At 42.4% G+C, this 21,787-nt stretch overlaps 1 protein-coding gene across 2 annotated transcripts in view; it reads right to left on the bottom strand.

Moving 5' to 3' along the window:
- Positions 1-21,787, bottom strand: part of pde2a (phosphodiesterase 2A) — a 179,759-nt gene that overhangs the window by 25,183 nt on the left and 132,789 nt on the right. For both annotated transcript variants that reach the window (XM_084951377.1, XM_084951376.1), the window contains exons 3-11: positions 9,176-9,265; positions 8,833-8,921; positions 5,998-6,107; positions 5,156-5,205; positions 4,865-4,924; positions 4,363-4,519; positions 3,722-3,774; positions 1,562-1,636; positions 1,298-1,339 (exon numbers count right to left, since the gene is read on the bottom strand). In XM_084951377.1, coding sequence (XP_084807503.1) covers positions 1,298-1,339; positions 1,562-1,636; positions 3,722-3,774; positions 4,363-4,519; positions 4,865-4,924; positions 5,156-5,205; positions 5,998-6,107; positions 8,833-8,921; positions 9,176-9,265 — 726 coding nt within the window. The remainder of the gene's footprint in view (positions 1-1,297; positions 1,340-1,561; positions 1,637-3,721; positions 3,775-4,362; positions 4,520-4,864; positions 4,925-5,155; positions 5,206-5,997; positions 6,108-8,832; positions 8,922-9,175; positions 9,266-21,787) is intronic.

The following is a 21,787-nucleotide window of genomic DNA, read 5'->3' on the forward strand; positions in this document are numbered from 1 at the left end:
TTGAAGACCTTGATGGGTGTATGTACAAATTTTTCAGAATTCATTCAAAGCATTTTGAGCTATTGTGTTTACAGAGTTAGACACACGCAAAAGCTATTAAAACATAACCTCACTCCCCGAAGGAGATGAAGGTCATTCATGAGCAGTGTTGGTCAAGTTACTTGAAAAAAGTAATCAGTAACTAATTACTGATTACTTCCCCAAAAAAGTAATCCCGTTACTTTACTGATTACTTATTTTCAAAAGTAATTAATTACTTAGTTACTTAGTTACTTTTTAAAAACACGATTTACAACCTGAATAGGTGATAAAGCGATAGATCTGTCAACCCAATTCTACTTTTTCTGCATAATCCATCATACAAAATGTAATCAAATGGAAAAGTCTCTTTTTTTAAAACTTGTTTTATCCGTTTTAATCTTTTAACTTTATGCATCAAGCAAAAATTAAATTATATGCACCATTCTCTGACTTGAAGAAATTAGTTTAACATTTAAACCTATTTTCTGCACATTCCAGCACATAAAATAAAATATTTTTTGTGTTTACACTCAGTCTTTCAAATAGATGCAAGTAAAACACTGCAGAAAGTAAATAAAATCAAAGACTAGCGGTCCTGTTGCTCTATTTTCACCTGTAAAGCAGGAGTAGGGTAGACGGAGGTGTGCTCTGGTGCAGGTGTGGCGCAGCGGTCAGTGGAAGAATCCGCGAGTTTCTCTGTGAATTTCCCATTACGTCGTTGCGCACTCGGTGCTTGTTTAGGGGTTTTTTCGGTGTAAAAAGAAGTTTTCTTCCCATGCACAACGGACACTAATGTTTTTGTCACTTTTTATGGAATCAAACTCAAAGTAAGGTCAGTACTTCCACGCTTTAAACGCTGCACGCTCATACTCTCTCCCGCACTCGATATATGATCCATTGTTGATCTGCACACAGCTGTTGTCACGAACGTTGCACTCGCTTACGTCACTGTCATGAGACATTCTCGCAAAAAAATCACGGTTTTAGTAACGCAGTAACGCAGCGTTCCTACGGGAAAGTAACGGTAATCTAATTACCGTTTTTGCAATAGTAATCCCTTACTTTACTCGTTACTTGAAAAAAGTAATCAGATTACAGTAACGCGTTACTGCCCATCTCTGTTCATGAGTAAAAGGGAAAAATAAAAGACTTAATGGAAATGCAATCAAACCGGTAAAAAAAAAACTGTTTTACTGGGAACATTGGAGACAAACATGAAGTGTAGATGAAAATCAATAAACAATAAGTAAATTATTGCATTGATATTTTGCCTCACCGGGAAGCTGATCTCCTCTTCCAGGACTTTGTCTCTGACTACCTAAAAGGTCAGAGATGTCAAAGGTCAGGAGTTCTTCAAATGTTAATGTTCAAATTGCTCTTTGATAAATGAGTCATGGTGTGTGTGTGTGTCTGTGGGGATGAAGAGAACAGTATGTGAGTCCATGTTGTTTTTTGTGTGGTATTTCAAAGACAGATTATGAAAACAAATGTGTACGACAGCGATAAAGATGTGTCTGTGTGTGCGCATTTGTGTGTATACCTGGCAAAATAGCTGGTGGTTATCCTCAGAGACCAGTAGCAAACAACAGCACTGCGACCGAGTCTGCTGCTGCAACTGCGGAAGAACACAAACACGACATCAGTCCTGACGTATAATCACAGAAATCTCTCTTTATCGGACTCGCTCAGATTGTTTTAAAACCTTCAATTTACTATTCTTTGGAGAGTAGCCTAGGCGTGGAGATAAGATAAGAAATCGGCGGACGGTGAAAAATGACTGCTCCCGGGGCGTGGTGAGAATTCAAACTGATTTTTGCAGTAGATTAAAATCTGGAATGAAATTAGGTTTTTATTACGCTAAACAGACGGGATTTATTCAAGTACATTTTCAGCGTAAGCCCCGCAGTTAGCTGTGATTTTCCAAGATGGATAAACAGAAGAAAATCACATTTGGTGTCTGCGTGTGTGTAAATTAAAGTGTGTGTGTGTGCTCAAGCTCCCTGAAGCTGTTGCTCTGTAAGACCTGCAGAGTTGCAACCAATTTCCCGCTGCTGTCTGTGATGAAAACATTTCATTCACATTCATAGACTGAAAATACACTCTGAGCTGTACATGCCCCTGCACGCACACTGACACAGACATATACACGCACACACACACATATGCAGCAGCGCTTCCTCACACAGCATTCTTCTCCGTAATCCACTGAGCTGGATGGAGAACAAGCAGAACAGGAATAAACAGCAGCCACTGCCAACACATTTGCCCCCCAGTCTCTCACACACACATATGTGCACGCACACAAAGCACGCTGCTGCACCCTCATATAATAATAAGCCCCTCCAACCCCTTTTTCAAAATGCTGTTAATACCATAAGAGCTGCCCCGAGCTCTTCCCACCCGAAAAAACCCACGATTCTTCAGAAGCAACAATCCCATGCTCCTCTTCCCTCTCCTTTCCCCTGTGCCCTCACCCCATTATTTTTACAACTGTAAAAATAAACAAATAGACAAAAACAAATCATGTCGGATTTAACATGCATCTTTAAAAGCCCTGCAGTCTATTTTGCACCACCGCAGCCTCTGTCTCTCTCCCTCGCTCTCATCTGTGAGACGGATGGATGAAGAAAAAAAAATCCAATGCAGGTTCAGGGGCATAAAAGGATGCAGGCCGCGCTGCCGTTGTTCAGCACCGCTGAGCTGGTCCCAGGGTAGCACAGGTTGCACAGAAGGTCAGGTAGGTTTGACTTAAGCGTTTACAGAGAGAAATATCCACCTCGCTTTATGCTGGTTTTCGGAGCAACCTTTGCTATCCGTGTCCTCAAAGACAGCATCTATAATTTCTGCTGCGCAGGGACGCCGGTAACAGCAGCTAATGGTAAATGAGTTCATCTGATAGCGTCCACCTGCTAGTGCATGTTCTCATTTTAGAAACATAATAGAAAATGAGGAAAAACAGTTGTCGAAGGAAAGCAGCGCGTTCACTTGGTTCCTTTAACTAAATTAAAAATACTCGGAATACCTGAAACTCTGAGTATGTTAGGGCCGCAATTATTCCGACTATTATGAGATTATGAGTTGCAGCAGTGCTCGCGATTAGAAATCGCTGATGGTTTTATTTTTCCTTTTCATGTGAGGACAAAAGACTGTGTTAACATTTTCTTTTACTAAACTCTGAAGAAAAGAATCGCGTCCCTGGATCCATCAAGCTTCCTTGGATGGACTGAAGCTCTGTCCATTTGATGCAGCATAACCTTCAAATTTCTCTACTTTCTCTTGCTTTATTCTCTCTCTTGCCCTCTCTTATCTTCTTCTTCTGTGAATATTTCCATACATTTGAATTGTAGCCAGAGTCCCGCTGACTACAATTTACTGACTACCGTGGCTGAAGCTTGATAACTCTGCTCTCTCTCACGGCTCTCTGCACAGCTCCTCCTTCCCTGCAATCAATCTCTACACCTCTCGCTCTGCTCCCCTGGCTTCAGAGAATGTATCATATAAGAAGGGTGCGCACATTAAGGGGAGACTAATGGAGTAATTGTGTGACAATAAGCTTGTAGTAAAAATAATGACAGGAAGAGAGGTAGAAATCACCGGGAAGGATTTTATGTCTTCAATGTACTGTACATATTTAACACAGAGTGTGTGTGTGCAGGTTGTGTGTGTGTGTGAAAGTGCATGAGTGATCTCAACCACTTACATAATTGATGACTTTAAGCTGGAGAGAGGCTGCATCAAGGTCATAGAGCTCACCTAAAAGAGAGAGGGAGACAGAGAGAGAGAGAGAGGATGACGGGAGGAAAAACCAGCGTAGAGCAAGGTCAGAGTGGCGTTAAGGAAGAGTGGGAATGCAGAGCATGTACGCAAGTGGACAGAAAGCAATCCAGGGAGGGATACACTGAGACAGCGAGGTCGGGGAAGGGTGAGCAGGGACCAGCTAACAGAGGGACTAATAATGAAGACAAGACATGGGATGGAGGGCTGCCCGGACTGCAGATGAAGACAGAAGGAAAAGAAGTGAAAACTGAGGTTGCAACCCCCCCCCAACACACACACACAAAAACCCCAAAACAACTAAAGACACTAAATGCAACCCACATTTTTTGACAGTTATCAGGGAACAATCTCATGCTTAATGCGTATGTGTGAAGAAATAGCATTAAGCATGAGATTTAAAACAATGCTTTGTGTTTTCATCCACCTCCATCTAAATTCCCACAGCTCCATTATTATATCCCACCTCTCATATACGTATATGCATGAGTTTGTTGTTTTCTCAGAGAAGAGTGAAAGAAGCAGAGATGAAATAACGTCTGTAAAGTGTGTGTGCTGTGTGCGTACCACAGAGCTGCAGGATGTTGCGGTCCAGCTCGCAGTAGTCCTGTTCTGAGACATTGAGGGGCAGCAGTGCATTGTGGGACTGTAGTGGAGAGGGGCTGAGAGGAGGCCTCTGGTAGGATGTCTGAACAGCTTGGACCCGCACACATGCCACCGAGGCCTGCGACACCACGTGGACGTAAAAAGATAAATTATAACCTCTATATAAGCATCATCTATTTAACATTATACACAAGATTTGGATCCGTAAAACAATACAAATGTAAAATTGGTGCGTGTCAATACCACAGACTATAGTTAAGGAATAGAAAATAACATCAAGGCTTGTACAGATAGTTGTTAATACTTGTTTGACAACCAGTGTTTCCTAATTTCCTAACACAGCAGAGCACATGCATGTATGCTGTTTTTTTTTCTTTGGTAAAACACCGTGCCAAAGAGTGTCGATTAACTAAAGAGCACCGTAGCTGCTGCCAGGCTGTTTTTTTCGCAGGAGCAAGCTTACATGTTTTTCCAGCACGCTCAGATGCAGTTCATCCTGATCAGATAGTGGACCGCAGCCCACCTGCAATACAAAAACACACACACAGAGTGGAAAATCAACAAAATGCTATTCAGTGGAGTTGGTGGTGCGAGCTGTGTGGTCTCTGTGGAGAACTGAATTCACATATGGCGCACGACTGAAAAAAATCTGCCTTTTGCTTCTTTAATAGGAGAACTTAGAGGTAATGACCTTCTCTGCTGCAACTGGTTTTGTTGCTTTGGACGATTCATTTTTTGTCCTTGACTGACTCACCAGTAAGACAGCGATGACCTTGTCCTGCTCCAAGATAGGAATGACAACAGCTGAAAGAAAGAAAGAAAAGTATTCAGAACACATCATAAATTTATTCAGAGGTCTTTTAATCGTCCTTTAGTTTTCCTTCCATGCCCTTTTCTAGCTCCTAATCTTATTTGTTCGCCCCTACGTGCTCTTGTGCTACATATACAAGAGAAAATTATGGTAAAAAGTACACCTGATGTCCTTGCATAATACTTTTTCTTCCTCTGTTCTTTAATTTGTTTTTCTCATCTTTAACAACAACTTATCCTAATGAGCAATGTCATCACTGAGGTGTGTGCTGCTGCGCGTGTGGACAGCAGAGGACAAAACAAACAGAATGATGGGTTTAGTACTTTGGTGCCAGGCTAACTCTTTCCCTGCATCATTATTATGATGGGTGTTCAGTATTAAGTATCGATTCGCACAGTGCAGAGTGGTCATGCGTGTGTACTTTAGGGTCTATAATTACACCTAACAAAACTAAACGTGGTATTTTCAGTGTATTCACTCGTCTCCATTTGCTCTTCTGCATTTTTTCCTCATCACAGACCTCTCGCTGCTTTTTTTAGTCCTCTTGTCCAGCTTTTCGTGCCCACACAGCTCCATGCTTTTCCCTCGGCAACCATCGCCTCTCGCTACTTCCCTCTCTATCTCCTCGTACTTGTTTTTTTCCTCCCACATTCTCACATCTCTCTGCTCTCATGCACGCAAGCGAGCTCCCGCGCACATGCACACATTTGCGAACAAGGACATGCTGGGCACTTTGTCTGTCCGCTAGCAACATTAAAGCCCTACCCTTCAAAACATAACCACACCTCTTCTGTGTGCTGGTAACGGCGCTGCGAGGCAGATTCTGTACTTCTCTGGCAGTTCGGATGGAGGAAGGCCGGTGCACTGACATCGTTTCAGCTGGTCCGCGATGCTCCTGAAACAGATGTATGATAGATAGTTGAGTGTGACTCTGGTCTGAGACAGACAATTACCCGTGCCATATTCGAGACAAAAGGGAGGAGACAATCTGAAAGACAGCTGGAGCAAAAGGAAAAACAAGCAGCAACATTATGAAACCAGATCTGTGCTGAATTCATTCATACTAACAAAAACACCCCTGAATAGCCCTATTATTCATTGTGAAATTATAAACTCACCGCAGCCATTTGTGCATATGTGTGTGAAAGAGCAAGCCAGGTGTGAAGCCAGGTGTGATGGCAAAGGTGTAGGTCTTTGTGGGTGTTACATTAAATAAAGAAGGCAGGTGTTTCATGCTAAAATATAGGACACTGGGGCAATTGTGTATTTTGGACCGGCTACCGCACGCAAACACAGTGCACGCCTCGTGTTAAAAGTGCACGAGCATAGAAAGCAACAGGAAGAGGAAGCAACACGGTTTCGCCCGTGCACACAGTTAGATTCAAGATGTATGTGCTTCAGATAATAATCGGTAAATCCCTCTGGCAGCCACACACACAGAGCAGCAGTCCCTCTGTAACGCACACAGGCCCTCAGAGCGTTGAAGCCAAATCTCTGCATGGTGCATTGATTTAAAAATGCCCATTTTTTCAAACTCACTGAGGAGTATTGCACTTCAGTCAAAAAACATTCTCATTGTACTTCACTACTGTGACAAATATAGTTGACCTTTGCGTAATGTATTTGGTTCAAAACAGCTTCTCTGGGTACAGCGGAGAGCAAAACAAATGACCCCGAGGCACTATGAACAATACTGTTATTTGCTGTTGTGTGTGTACGTCTGACAGCACATGTGATGTTAAAATGTGTGTTTTAATGTTAACTAAAAGTCTCAGTTTGCTATTGATCTGACACCAAGTAAATAAAGGGCCAGTATCACCAATACCGATACTTTTAACTACTTTAAAAGCACCTTATTTATGTAATTTCCCATATAATAATAACAATTCAGTGGTCTACACACTGAACTTGGAGGATAGCAGTTTGTTTGCGTATCAGATGACAGTTGCAAATGCTTCTGCTTAATCTATAATGTAAATCTTATTTGTCATAACTACTTAACCATCAAGAAAAAAGGGGGGAAACACTGATATTTAAATTGTTTCCAGGGGCTGAAAGGCTCCAGTTTAGGACTCTTTTACTGCGGCGCCATGCTGATGTAATACATCATCTGAGGCTCACCCAGAAAAATATGTCATACATATGGAGGGCAGCATATCCATCGTGGATCACTCATAGCAAGCAAGGTGGTCCCTCTGCTCTTCAGCTTAGAAGATGCGGCATCTACAACTTCCCCAAAGAAGTTTTCATCGGTCAGACAACACTACCCCTCGCTCCATATTTAATGAGCTCCGGCCCAAAGAAGGTGGCAACAAGTTTGAATCGTGTTTATTATCATATCCTTGCACTCTGGCCTGCAGCATTTGTCAATATGTGGCTTGTTTGGCTCACATATTGTGAGCACAACAAGTTGTTTAGAAGAGAAACCTTCAAGGAAGATTTCTTAGCTGAACTTGTTTAGGTTTATTTTTTCGTGTGGCTGTGCATGTGCGTCAAGGTCCACATAATGGGCTTGTATGTATTAGAAAGTAGGCTGGAACAACATGGCCTTCTGCCTCTTATAAGGGTTCATTGAGTGTGTGTGTGTGTGTGTGTGTCAAGGACTTGATAACAGGCTTATATAAGCAGGTGAGTTGGAAGGAGAAAAAAGTAACAAACTTCCCTGTAGCTCTTTTAATATCGCCACGATATCTCGTCCTGATAAATGCGAGTATGTGAGCGTTCGTCTGTGTGTGCGCTCAGGTGTTGTGTGTGCGCTCAGGTGTTGTGTGTGCACGTGTCCTTGTGCGCTGGGACCTCGTGAGGATGTTTGTGTGGCTTCCCGTTGTTCATGTAGCAATGAGGTGTTGGAAACGGGGTGGTTGTCTGACAAACAGACAGTTTCATCAATAATGTAGAATTGGTTTTTCCCCAGCGCCTCGGCAGCAGTCGCAGCAGCACATGGGGGTCGTGGAGCTTCGGGGAGCACTTAAGAGAGGAGAGGATCGTCGAGCCTCGCTGAGGGACCGGAGGCACTGTCACCTCGGCTATTAGCCCCGCAACGCTTCCACGGGAGAGGGATTGAAGGTGAGAGAGAAAGAGGAGCACGGGAAAGGGGGAGGGCGGTAGCTGTAGGCAGGAAGATCTAAACACAGGCAGCATAGTGCTTTATGGCTCTTTGGGGGAAGATCAGGCTGAGAGGGAAAAGAGGGCAAAGATAGACTCATGCAGTGAGGTGGGAAGGTGGGAAAGCAGATGACAAAAGAGGAAAAAAGAAGCTGTCAGAGAGATGGGTGGGCGAGGAAGGGTAAAAAAAAGTGATGGGGTAAAAATCCAAGGCCAGGACAAAAACAGAGGAGGTCCTCTCTGTGTGTCACCTTATCTCTGTGCTGAGGAGGATGTGATTTTGGACCGAGTGGCTCACATTCATTTAGACGACACCTGTTTCTCACACAGAGGAAACATCCGTCTCCGTTTCCCCTCCACCCCCACCCCTCCTCTTTGTTCTATTGCTTCTCGGGGTATCGCTGCCCTCAACAACAAATGCAGCAAATCAGTACACGGCGGTGATTCACTGAGACGAAACATCTGTGACTTGCCGCATAGAGAGAGAGACACACACAGACACAAGCGGCACACACCTGATTTTTCCCTCCTGTGGCAGCTCATGTGGCGGGTCGTCAGATAGTAGCCTCGAGTCTTCCTCCAGCAAGTAGACACATGCACACTCCTGGAATTAAAACACACCCGCGTATACATGCACGTTCATTTGTAAAATTAATCCGATTCTGATTGGTTTAATGAGCGATGAGCCTCATCCATTTGTAACAAGATTTGGTACTCTGTTCCCTGGTCCTGTGTCAGGGCTGAGTACTGAGTACCACACCACTCTGAATACTAACAGGAAGCTTTTTCTTCTTCCTTCCCCTTCCTCCAGGTAATAATTTGAGGAAATTCCAATACGTGTGTGTTCTCATGCATTACCGTGCTGGGCAGCAGCTCCCGAACGCCATCTCGAAGGGCCACTCGCAGAGAGCGCGCATCCACAACTGCCGCCAGCCGCAGCAAAGCATCCTGGGGAGGAAAACAAAAACAGATGCCCTGATGTTTGTTGGGTTGTTTTTCTACGATCGTAAAGTGCAGCTCAAAAAACCCGAGGCCTTGGCTATCAATTTGTTTTCTTTGTGGGCACAAGGATTACACCGCAACAGCTCTTCCTCAGATATTTACCTTAGCAGGCTGCAAAGGACTCTGAAACAATATTTAAACTGTGTCACACTCAGTATATACTCAGCAAACTGCACCAGTTGGAGACACAAGTGTGGTACTTAGGAATGAACTGAGCTCGGATGTCACCAGGGAGTGGATTTTGCTCAACAAGGCGCTCGTTGCTTTTGTTTCATTTCAGAAAACAAAGCACTTGGCAATTCATTTGCACACTTTGGTAGGCAGCTGATTTATGAAACGAGTTAACAAGTTGCAAGAAAATGTACATTCCTGGATGCTTTGTTATGCCTGATCAAATTCACCAAGAGCCTGTGAGAAATCATCTTTTTTTTTTTTTACAGCACTCTCAAATCTTTAAGAAAGACAAACTAAAAAATGCTCGCCTGAGGCTATGCAGGCTCTTACTCCTCTTCACGGTGGAGGCTGGCTCTCCTTTTTACAGGAGGTGGCATCTGACCACTCGCCACACAGAAAGCATTTCATCTGAGTTTCCATCCAGCTAACGCCTGACTGAACAGATACGCTCTTGTTTTAATCACTCCAAGCTGTCTTCAGCACAATGGCTTCCCTTTCATTCATGCCAGTAAATGTGAAATAACAGGTATTTTTCTTTTTTTTGCACCTTTTTGAGACAATGATTGCATATTGGGCTCTGAAAAAAAATGCCAGTCACCTACACCATTCCCGTGAGGACATGGTGTAAAGGAAAAACTGTTTGTACCTGATGTGAGCGGACCGACTTGACAGAGACGTATGAAGAATGAAAAAACAGAGCTTGAGAGAGAAGTTCAATCCTCACTGTCTCCACACACCAGGCTACCGGCTGGGTGTAGCAAACTGCAGAGGCAATTTTGATGTCAGAAAGGTTTAAGGGACCGGTGTTTCAGATACATTTCTATAAACAACCCCATTTGATGTCCAATATTGTCGTAAAAGGGACAATTCAACTGCAAGGCAACAGCGCTTTTATAGCTCTTTTCGGTCCTCTGAAATACACACTTTGATAAAAATGAGATTAAAAAACAGGGTCGAGGAATGGAGGAGTACACAAACAGGGTAGCAGATCTCAGATGAAAGGGACCGTATAGTTTGAGGTCCTGCAAAATTGAGGTTTTTACCTTCCGCAAACACGACAACGAAGCACCTCTGCATCTCCCGCCTCAGCTTTACCAGAAACGGCTATAAATTCCCACCATAGGCATAATTATTCTCTGTGTGAAGTCTACTTAAATCCCTACCAGTTCCAGTGATCACACTGCATTAGCATTACATTTAACCGTGGTCTACAGAAACATCTCAGCGGGACTTCAAAATCTGATCAAAGCAAAGGAAAACACAGAGGGAAATCTCAAAGGCTTTAAATGCTCCTGCTTTAAAACTGTGTGCTGAATATGAATGGGGAAGAATACACAGAGCCCGAAACCGCCAGATCTTCTTCTTCCAGTTGTTCATGACAAAGCTGTTAGTGACACGGCGCAACTGAAAGGAAGAGCATCTTGTTTCCCTTGGGCGTTCAAGAGCACGAAGGTATCGAACGCCGGGCGTGCCGCGGGCTCAGCGCTCTAACGAGGCAGTCTTATGTCCTTTTCGCCTCATTTTGATACCTCACTTCTAGCTGTTTTACCGCTCTCTGTTGGTTGCGACTGATGCTAAACATGGATGAGGAGGGAGGAGGACATGTTTTTTTGCAGGTCTGTGTGTGTGTGTCAAATGTCAAGGAGGAGAGGAGACGAAAAGGGGGGAGATGGAGAGAGAGTGGAGAACGCTGTCATGCCTGAGCGCTCAGTGTTGGTTATTACATATGATTAGATAGGATTAAATGTGATTAGCTTTGATCACTCAATCAGCCGGCCCGAGTGCTGTTGTAATGAAGTTGGAGCTCTGCCAGCTCATGTGTGAGTGTGTGTCTGAGAGTGTTTTGTATCCTAAGTTGCAGATTGTGAAATACTCGCACAAATCCCAGTAAGTAATGTGTTGGCCGTGGAGCAGACAAACAATGAACGTCTCTCTGGCTTCCATCCTCCCCGCGCTGATGCTGTCAGGAACGACGACAGCGTTTGTGGCTGTAACAGATTTATGCCTCGGTAAATGTCACACTCTGCACTTTGACCTTTCGCAATAATTTCTTTCCATATACCTCGAACCATCTGTTTTATTAATTTACCTCCTTCTCCGCCCATCATTGCGCACACATTTACACACACCCACACACATTCCTTCAGGTATGCATACATATCCTGCCACCCACTCAAGCAGGACCTGAAGACACGAGATGATGTCGATTTTTTCTTTAAATTATAAAATTTCTAGTTTTTATTATCTGGTGTTTCTTCCCGGGGACTGAAAGAAGACGTTTATTTAGTCGAGCTGGTTTTTAACTGCTCCTCCTCAGACAGAGGATGATGCAATCCTGAATCATGGGGGAGATCAAAATTGAAATGAAAACAGCGATTGTGATTTCATTACACTAACAACGTTCTCTAATGCCGGTTCAGTTTATGTGAATTTGGCTACAGCTTTTATCTAAATTGATCTGAAAATGCTTTACAGAACAAATATTTGATCATCAGCCATCACCAAAATGGCAAATGCGTTGCTTTGATTTAATTATTGGAAAAATATTCCCATAGATTTGATATTCATTCAACTCATTGCATTACTGTCATGTTTGAATTTGTGTCAGGATTGCACTCGTCTCAAGCAGGTTGCACTGCCCTTTTGTGTCTGTGCATGCAGCATCATGATTTTTCTCTTAATTTGCTTCGTTTTTTAAATCCACCTTTCCTCAACATCTCTCTTAATTTCCTCCGTGTACCAGAGTTTAAATTTTTATGTTGATCTTCAGGTTTCTCCTCCTCTCATAGGGATGTAGTCTTTGTTGTCGTCTTTATCTGCAGTTATTCTAATCACTTGAAGCACTCTTCTGAGGGGCACCTTTGATCAGCATAACCAAATGCAGTCTTTTCTCTTTTTATCGTTCTCAGATCGTCACATCACCCATGTCTTTTTTTTTTGTTTTAAAGAAACAGCAGTAATGGCGGTGTCAAATACTCCAGTTAACCTCAACTGCAGCACGCTTCGCACAAAAAACAAAACAAAAACAAAAAACTATAACTGACAGAGAAAGTTGAGGGCAACGCATTCATGGTGTGAGGTGGTCTGTTGCATTGAGGTCATGTGACTTGAGTACAGTGAAACCAGTTTGAGATAATTTGAGCTTTGTGCGTTTTCCTGCTGGAAGAGCCATCATAGGATGGGCACACTGTGGTCAAGAAGGGATGTACGTGGTCAGCAACAACGCCTTTGGTTGCCTGCGGTGTTTAAATTATGTTCATTAAGCCCTAAGAGGTCCAAATTGTGCCAAGAAAATATCCCCCACATTGTAACACCACCACCAGCCTGAGCCGTTGATACAAAACAGGCTGGATCCATGCTTTCATGTTGTTTGTGCCAAATTCTTACCCTACAATTGAAAGTCACAGCAGAAATTGAGACTGGGCATTATCATCCAGGGAACTGCAGCACACTAGATATTTTCTCTGTTTCAGACCCTGCAGATGCTTGTGTGGGGAGATCTCAGCATACAACCCTGTATGTTCAAAGTGACTTAAATCACCTTTCTTTCCCCCTTTTAATGCTCAGTTTGAACATCAGCAGGTCACCTTGACCATCTCTACACATCTATATATATATACATACTGAGTCTGATTGGCTGATTAGATATTTGCTTAACAATGAGTTGAACAGGTGTACCTAATGAGCCTACTGATTTCCTGCAGGGAAGCTCTTGTAATGTAGGCAGAAAGAGTGTCTAAAGCCTTTCCTGCGATGGCTATTTACTTTTAATATTCTCGACACTTAAGCCTGAGAAATTCTCATCAAGTTTCTTGGTGACTTATGCAAAATAATGAAAACATAGTGGTCAAGCGTAAGGTAGCAAGGAAATTACATTACAGAGAAGTGGAGCTTGACTATCGAATGAAAAAAAGGCTCCTGCTCATCATCGTTAGGCTGTCTGTTTCCATCAGCCATTCGGTGGAGTTAAAGGAATCAAAGGTACGAACTTAGATGCCGGAAAAGGAAAAGAAAAAAGCAGCATTTCATTCAGTGATGTCCCTGAACTACAGCAGTCATAAATTTGAGTTAATAGAGAGGGAGCCAGACATTTGCAGAATAACTCCAGGAGGACATCTCACTGAAAAGTTTAATTAAGTCTACACGGACAGAGCTGTAGCTAGCAGGATAAGGCCAAATCAAGCTCTGTATATTGTCGAGATAATTTCCTGTTGAGCAGAACTAGACCAGATAATATTTGCACATTCTTTCTAACGTTTATTTTTGCTGCCTGGTGAGGAGGGATGCTTTTTTCCTGGGTCATACATTATTTGGAGTTGCATTTCTATATTAAAATCAACTCTTCTGACGTTGCCTGATTTGTACACATTTTATATTTTGCATTATTTCCAGCTGATTAAAGCAAAATGATATTGCCAAGCTGATTGAACCGGCTATGTGAGTCTGCTCTCGCTGCTCTGGATGGATTTCTGCTCCAGCGGCGAAAGCATAATTGCACGTTCGCTGCCGGTTGTGCTCTCTGAGGGACTCTTCATATGAATCCAGCAACAACAGCAGTGTGTGAAAGGCTGAAGAGGAAACAGATTTATGCCCCCAGGGAGTGTAGCATCATATATTTGATGAACACTGAAAAGGGAAAAAAGAAGTGAGTGGTGTTGGTAATATAACAGGTAAAAGTGAGAGAAAGATCCCTAATGGCCCACTGTATTTCATTTAAGTGAAGACAGACGAAAGCCTCAGTTGAGTCAGGAGCTTGTAAGAGACGACCTGACTCCCCGTTGTCCTATATTATTGTTTTATATCTGATAAAAAATGTCTTAAATTACTGAAAGTGTTCCAGGGCCTCAACCGACATCTCCAAGCCTTTATTAATGACTGGATTCTGCTGAAAATAACATAAAATAAATTTATAATAATATGAAGACATAGTTCTGTGTTCCTGCAGTACTTATGGAAAGGAACACGGCTGAATATAACAGTGAAAAAGCCATTTTCTTTCCACTTGAATCGAGTTCCAGAGCAGTCTCAGTCTAATGAAGTGCTGAACATAGATGGAGAGAGTGTGGATGTCTTTAAAAGATTGTCCCAGTGGTTATGTGTGGTATTCCAACTAAAACACCTAAACCAGCAGCCCCAAACCTTTTTTTTTTGCGCCACTGACTGGTTTATGTCTGACGATATTTTCATGGACAGGCCTTTAAGGTGTCGCAGATAAACACAACAAAATAAAACCAGTACTGGTACCAAAAAAAGAAGATTTATTCATAACACATGTGAAAAGACCCAGGGAAACTGAGTTAACAATAAAAACTGACAAAAACCCTGAAAACCATAGATTTCACACCCGAGCTTCAACTCTCGTGGCCCGGTACCAAACAACTCACGGACTGGTAACGGTCCGTGGCCCGGGCGGTTGGGGACCGCTGACCTAAACCCTTTATAGATATCCCATTTATAAGAGGCACTTGTATCTCTAATACCATATATTCATTTTAAAACTGTGTAAATGGTGTAAATAAGATGCACCAGTGGTGAGTTGTCATATGGTAGCAGAAAAAAAATGAAACTTCAAAAAAGGAAGACAGAATTCATAGAGTACAGGAAAGAGGAAATCACAGTGGTAAGCAAGAGGAGCTCTTAAGATCTGCTCTGATTTTTGTCTCCGATAGGAAGTAAAACGTAAGTAAAAACGGCCTCCTTCGTCATCTTTTGCAAAATCTCTGGAGCCAGTAGAAAGTGAAGCAGAAATGAGGGAATTGTAGGTGGCCTGAGGTTGTGGTAGTTAGCAAGAAGGTCCTGGGCTTGAATCCTGCTGCCTGGAGCCTCTCTGTGTGGAGTCCAAAGATATGCATAGGTTAGATTAAACCCTTAATGCCTAGTGTTTTTAAATAATAAAAATTGTGAAAGGGTTTAATAAACACTTCATTTTTGAAAAATTAAAAATTTCTTACAATTATTTCATGGTTCAGGCTTTAGAGGGCGGAACAGTTGGGTCCGACCTCGCTGATGGGAGTGCAAAATCGAAAGGCCCTTGACATGTTGTTGGCAGAGAAAGGGGGCGTATGTGCCATGTTCGGAGACATGTGTTGTACCTTTATCCCCAACAACACTGCCCCAGATGGCTCAGTAACTCAAGCTCTGGAAGGGCTGAAAACTGTCTAAAACTCTGCATGAACACTCAGGAATCGACAACCCGCTGGAGAGCTGGATGACATCCGTGTTCGGAAAATGGAAAGGGTTTGTGATGTCTGTAATGCTTTCTATTGCATCATTTCTAGGGATATTGGTGACTTGTGGTTGTTGTCTCATTCCTTGCGCCAGAGGATTGTTGGAAAAGGTAATCACGAGGGCAGTGGACCCCGGAGCAGTGACCCCGGTGTCCATGATGCCATTGATGGAGCTAGAAGTAACTGAGGGGGCCGAGGAGTGACACAACAAACGGTGTGGTTCCAGAGATAGGGAATGTGGGATTAAGGAAATTATTTTATTGCTACAATATATCCTGCATGATTAATAATATAATCTATAGTATAGATACTGCATTAAGATGTTCATTAAAACCTGCCGGCCTCACATTAACCTTTTATTACAGGTGCAGCCATAATAATTGTACACACACATTGCATTTTGTGCTTATTAAAGAGTTGAAGTTCAGTCAATTAAGGAAAGGTGCGATGTCCGGACGATCTATTGTGTAAGTGACTTGGAGCTACATAAGGTTAAAACTGCATACACGCCTACAAAACACATATAATACATACAATCTAGAAACAGGCCTGAGCAAAGGCCTGAATGCATTCAGCAACCTGTTGCATTTGAGTTTGCTTAGTAACAGGTGACAGAAGATGTGTCAGAGAGGAGGACAAGCCCACGGGGGCCTTCAGGGCCTGAAGTCATCGCCATATTTGGAAAAGATGCTAGAAAGAGGAACTTCTGTGTCTGCCTTTAGCTCTAAAAATTGATCATTGTCTGTAAACGATGCACATAATGTTCTTAAGATGCAAATAATGTTCTTATAACGCGTGAAGGGGCGTTAACGCTGACATTATAAAAAGCCATTGTCTGCGTATTTTGGGCGAAGAAGTCCGCTGATGTGACGCTGTGTGCTTCTTCCCACGCGTGTGTTCTTAATAAACTCTTCATCTGATTGCACTCTACTGGGCCTCCATTGATTTGTTTTTGTGCCACATTTTCGAATTCGGGACACTAGTGAGTCTACATTGGCTGTAGGTGTGAATGTGGACATGATTGGTCGTCTGTCTTTGTGTCACTCCTGTGACAGGCTGGTGTCCTGTCCATGGTGTACCCCACCTCATGCCCTGTAACAGCTGAGATAGGCTTTAGCGCCCCACATGACCATAAACTGGATAAGTGGGAGAAAAATGAAGGCAAATCTTGGTTTGATATTTAGCATAAAACAAATTTCTCACAAACATAAAAAAAAGACTTCGTGTACTTCATAACTGCAAAGCAGCCACCTGCAAGTGCTGATAAGACAAAGACAATAGGGGACTGGAAGGGAGCGATGTAGTGCATACCCCACTATTTGGCTTTAATTTTGTTATTCTAACCTTAATCCGTTTGCTGAGGCCGTTTCACACTTGTTGGACCCAAGGAGTCTGGCTGGGGGGCGGAGATTATCTCTGATAGCGTAGTTACTGGTGGTCCCTGCACACGCTGTGCTCAGTGTGCACACAGCACGCCGGAGAAACAGAGGACTCTTAACTGCATCTTAGTTAAAGAAATCATTTTCTTTTACTGCTTTTTTCATAGTAACACACAGTTTATTTGTGTGTTTAAGAAAAACATAAACCAATATTAGATCATAAATTATTGTAACGTTTTTATCACTTTGACGGGATAAAATTAAATAGATATAAAAACAATTACAGGGCTGTAAGCGCATCTCTGGGATTGTTTGGGGAACTCTTCACAATACATCACCAACAGCAAACAAGGTCAGGCTTTACTCTTTGTATTGTGGATTTTTGATCCATAGAAAGTTTGTGTCATGGTCCTGAATTGTCTCTACAGACATGTAATCGGGGGTGTGTCCAAATCACATGACCAATTTAAGATGACCTAGAGGCAGCACAAAAGTGCAGACAATGGTTTTAAGCCTAACAAGGTGGTTTTCTGAATCACATTTAGTTGTATATTTTAGATCATCTCGACAGATATTTGGGATTCATGTATTTGTTTTAGTTTGATCTTGCTAAGCATCATTTGCTAGCAATGGTTGGTGCTGCTCTCCCTGACTGAGTCTTAGTTTGTGATTGTTTACAATCGTCCATCGCATCTTAAAATCTTGAGCCTCAGTTCTGTTTCAGTTCCTGTTTTGGCTTTGATATCCTGCTCACGGTTTATTCTATCTCTTCTATTAGTTTTACTTCCCTGTATGCTGTTGTTTGGCTTTAGTTCAGCTGTGTCTCCCAGGTGTCTCTACTCAATCACCCCTGTGTGTGTATACATAGTCCTGTCACGCCCTTAATCTTTGTCTTGAGTCTTGAGTGTATGTTTCCATTCAGTGCGCCCCTCAGTCCCCTGTGCCTTAGAGTTTGTTTACATTTCCTTTTCATATTTCTTGTTATAGTTTGTATTTCACATTTTTTGTGTGTCCTGGGCCTTATGACAGTCAATTATTCTTATCAGATTATTCTGCCAAAATGCAATCTACAGTGTGAGTATTAAACTGCATATTTAACAAAAGGATACTAAAAGGTCCTGACGGAGCATCCTTTGGTGTAAAAGCTATCCCTGGAAATTTTGGTCTTTTATGTTTTTTAAAATCCTTTACACATCCATCTAAAGAGGAAATATTAGCACTGAAATGAAAAACCAATTTAAACCAATTTAGGTTGGTTTAAATTAGCTACATTAACTTTGAATAATAAGTGTTTGAGACTTCTAAGCCATCAGTGTGATATATGTAAATTAATATTTAATTAATCTAAAAAATGAACACTTTATTTTCCAAAAATGTGATTTTTTTCTGGCAATTATTTCATGGTTCAGGCTTTAAAGAGTTCAAACTGCTGGCAGGTAAATCAGACAAATGCCCCAGCAACAGAAATCTGCCACTTTGCCCCTTTCTAGAAGAAAAATGGCTGCCTTCCACCTTCCACAGGCAATAACACCCCTTTGAAGTCAAGATGTAAAGTATATCAACACAACCAATTTGTTGCTGTTTGTTATCTGGTTATATAGCTTACTAATTGACAGAGATTTTAGTACTCTGACAATCCTGTATGATATATTATCCCACATGTCAGTAGGTCGAGAGAATCAGAAGCACAAAAACTGTGAGTTTCAAGATGCAAAAACAGGTAATAGGTAACATTCATATCCTTATTTATTCTAGCATAACTTCTGCAACTTTTTGGAAGATTCACTACAACAAAACCTGACTTTATATAGATTTTAAAAATATTATTTTGTGCTTCACTGCACTCATGAATTCACTGAAGGAAACAACCATTCCTCTGAGAAACAGAGCAGATTAGCCAGTTAGTTGAATACTAATATTCTAAATTGGTCACGTTAGCTAACGACTGCGCTGCAATAAAGGCCTGACCGAGAGGATTAGTTTAAGGAGCTAATTGGAGTCTTTAGGGTAACTCCCATATTTCTTATCTGCTGCATTGTTCACAGAGCCATCCGACGCCTTGAGTCAAGCCCATCTGCATTTCAAGTGAGTCGACCTTGATCTAACAGCGAGAGGATGGAGGGTAATGGCACTCCACTTGCACATGATTAAAGGTATCCTCCTTTATGTCTGCAGAGATTTATGCAAAACCAACAATTTACTTGATCCTACAAGCCCCTCTGTGCATTACAGTGAATCACTGTGCTTAACCAACACCTTCTGCTTGCGTATCTGTACAGTTTAAAGGCACCAGCACGATTGTGAGCTGGGTCTACACGCAGCAGCTTTGCAGACTGTCAACTACATGTTATAACAGTTTACTGTCACCAGTGTGTGGGCTATGGCTGTTTGTGTTGTTGCTAGTCCTTCAGCCCGCTGCAGAGAGGACTACAGTTGTAACATTCAACAAGTTGAAGTGAACGTCAGTGTTAAACACAATGAAAAATGTCCACTTTGTGTTTCCACTTCATGAAGAAGTCATTTTCCTGTTCAGGCCCACTTGTGAACCAATCAGCATTTGACTTGTGCATAGTATCATTCCTGTTGCATTATGTGCTGTTAGCTTTTGGGACACAAGTACATCTGAGTGAGCTTGCATACCCAAAATCCTTCACTCTGTGGAGCCGAATACCTCCGCAAACTGAGACAAACTCAGAACCATGAATCCCGTTCGAGTCAGCAAGTGATGCACAGCTGGGCTCTTCCGCTCTTTAACATATAAGTGATTTACCAGTGTGTATTGATTTTTCCTTACCGGTCGTCTGTCACGGAGAGAGGAGGGATGAGGGACACATTTAACGATTTAAGGAAAGATTGAGAGAAAGACAGGCAGAGGCATGTACACACACACATGCACACCACAGCTGGTGGGAGGCTAGCAGCGTGAGGTCCTGGTTGTTATTCCAACAGAGCTGGGTCTCCAGTAGCATCACTAACATACTGGAGACACATGCACTGTAGAATACAGCCAAGCCATGAAGACGGGCCTCGGAACAAGCACACACACCCCATTCATTCAGGTAAGAGTACTGAGAGGAGGAGGTTTTAAAAACAACAGAGCGATGCTGACTCCTGTAACAACAACCTATCGCTGAAGTACAGGTGAAACAGATGCATGGCAACGCTGCCCCGTAATTAACCAAACAACCTGTGTGTGTGAGAAAGAGAGACTCAGAAGACGAGAGACAGCGATTTTCAGCAGCTTCCAGTGAAACTTATTAAGATCACATCGCAAGAGCAGCCAACAAACCATAATTCATAATTCATGTTTCTACAGCGTGACTCGAAAGGAAGCAGATGATAGACAGAAAGAATGAGGAACAGAAATTAAGGCTGAAGTGGACTGACCTACAAAGACAGAAAACTGCTCGCTGATGAAATTCACACATTGCTCAGTTGGAGAGAGACAAGATTTGAAGAATTGCAAAAAGGATTGGAGGCAAGTGATGCTTTAATAATACAGCACAAACTGGGGCTAACAGATTTTAATAGAATGAAATAGGCGTTAAATTAAAAGCGTAGGCTAAGTCTGAGAGGGGAAATGATGACCCAACGAAGAGGACATGCAAACTCCCTGGGCAAACATTTGCCTTTAAGTCATAAACCTCAAACATGTCATATCATATGGTCACTTCCTGTAACATTATAGACAGTCTCCATGCAAAGTTGGTGCACTTGTTACATTGTTTTAATAATCCTACTTACAGCATTCTTTAAATGTAGATGTTTGGATTAGTGCAATAATGTTTTTCGCCAGCAGCTACTGCTCAGCTAGATCACGGACAGCCCTGCAAATTTAATACAAACTCATGCATAACAAATATCCAGCAAGGCTCATTTTTCTAAGACCCACACACTATAAAACTTGACAAAGATTTCCTGGCAGTAATAAATGTCTGCCAATCCTCCTCTCAGTTGCCTCCTTTATCTCCTCTGGAGACAACAGCAGACAGCTGTTCTCATCAGGTCTAATCAGATTGGTATTTTAATTGAAGGAGTAAGAGAAAAATTCATAAGATTCATAAGCTTATTTATGGGTCTAGTCTTTATGAAACCTGATTATTTAGCAATAAATTCATCCTGAGTTATCAAATAGACATTGAATCCCTTGAAAAGTTTCATAAAAGATCTCAGTTTATCAGCGTCATGGTCTGTGGGTTTTGTGATCTTTCTATTGTTATTGATAATATTATGAAGCCTCTGTCCTCAGGTGCGATCGTGGCTCAAGAGTTGGCAGTTCGTCTTGTAATCGGAAGGTTGCCGGTTTGAGCCCCGGCTCGGACAGTCTCGGCCGTTGTGTCCTTGGGCAAGACACTTCACCCGTTGCCTACTGGTGGTGGTCAGAGGGCCCGGTGGCGCCAGTGTCCGGCAGCCTCGCCTCTGTCAGTGCGCCCCAGGGTGGCTGTGGCTGCAATGTAGCTTGCCATCACCTGTGTGTGAATGGGTGAATGACTGGATGTGTAAAGCGCTTTGGGGTCCTTAGGGACTAGTAAAGCGCTATACAAATACAGGCCATTTACCATTTATTTGTTGTGTGGGGTTTGGTCATATATTTTTTTTTTTTTATCCGGTGTTACATGTTGTTTGGTGTGGGATTATCAACTATTCCTAGCATTTGGGTTTGCTTTCACAAAAAACATCTGCTCGTG

The sequence above is a fragment of the Perissodus microlepis genome, chromosome 14 (assembly GCF_051167445.1).
Source record: "Perissodus microlepis isolate ML-2025 ecotype Zambia chromosome 14, ASM5116744v1, whole genome shotgun sequence".
NCBI lineage: Eukaryota > Metazoa > Chordata > Actinopteri > Cichliformes > Cichlidae > Perissodus > Perissodus microlepis.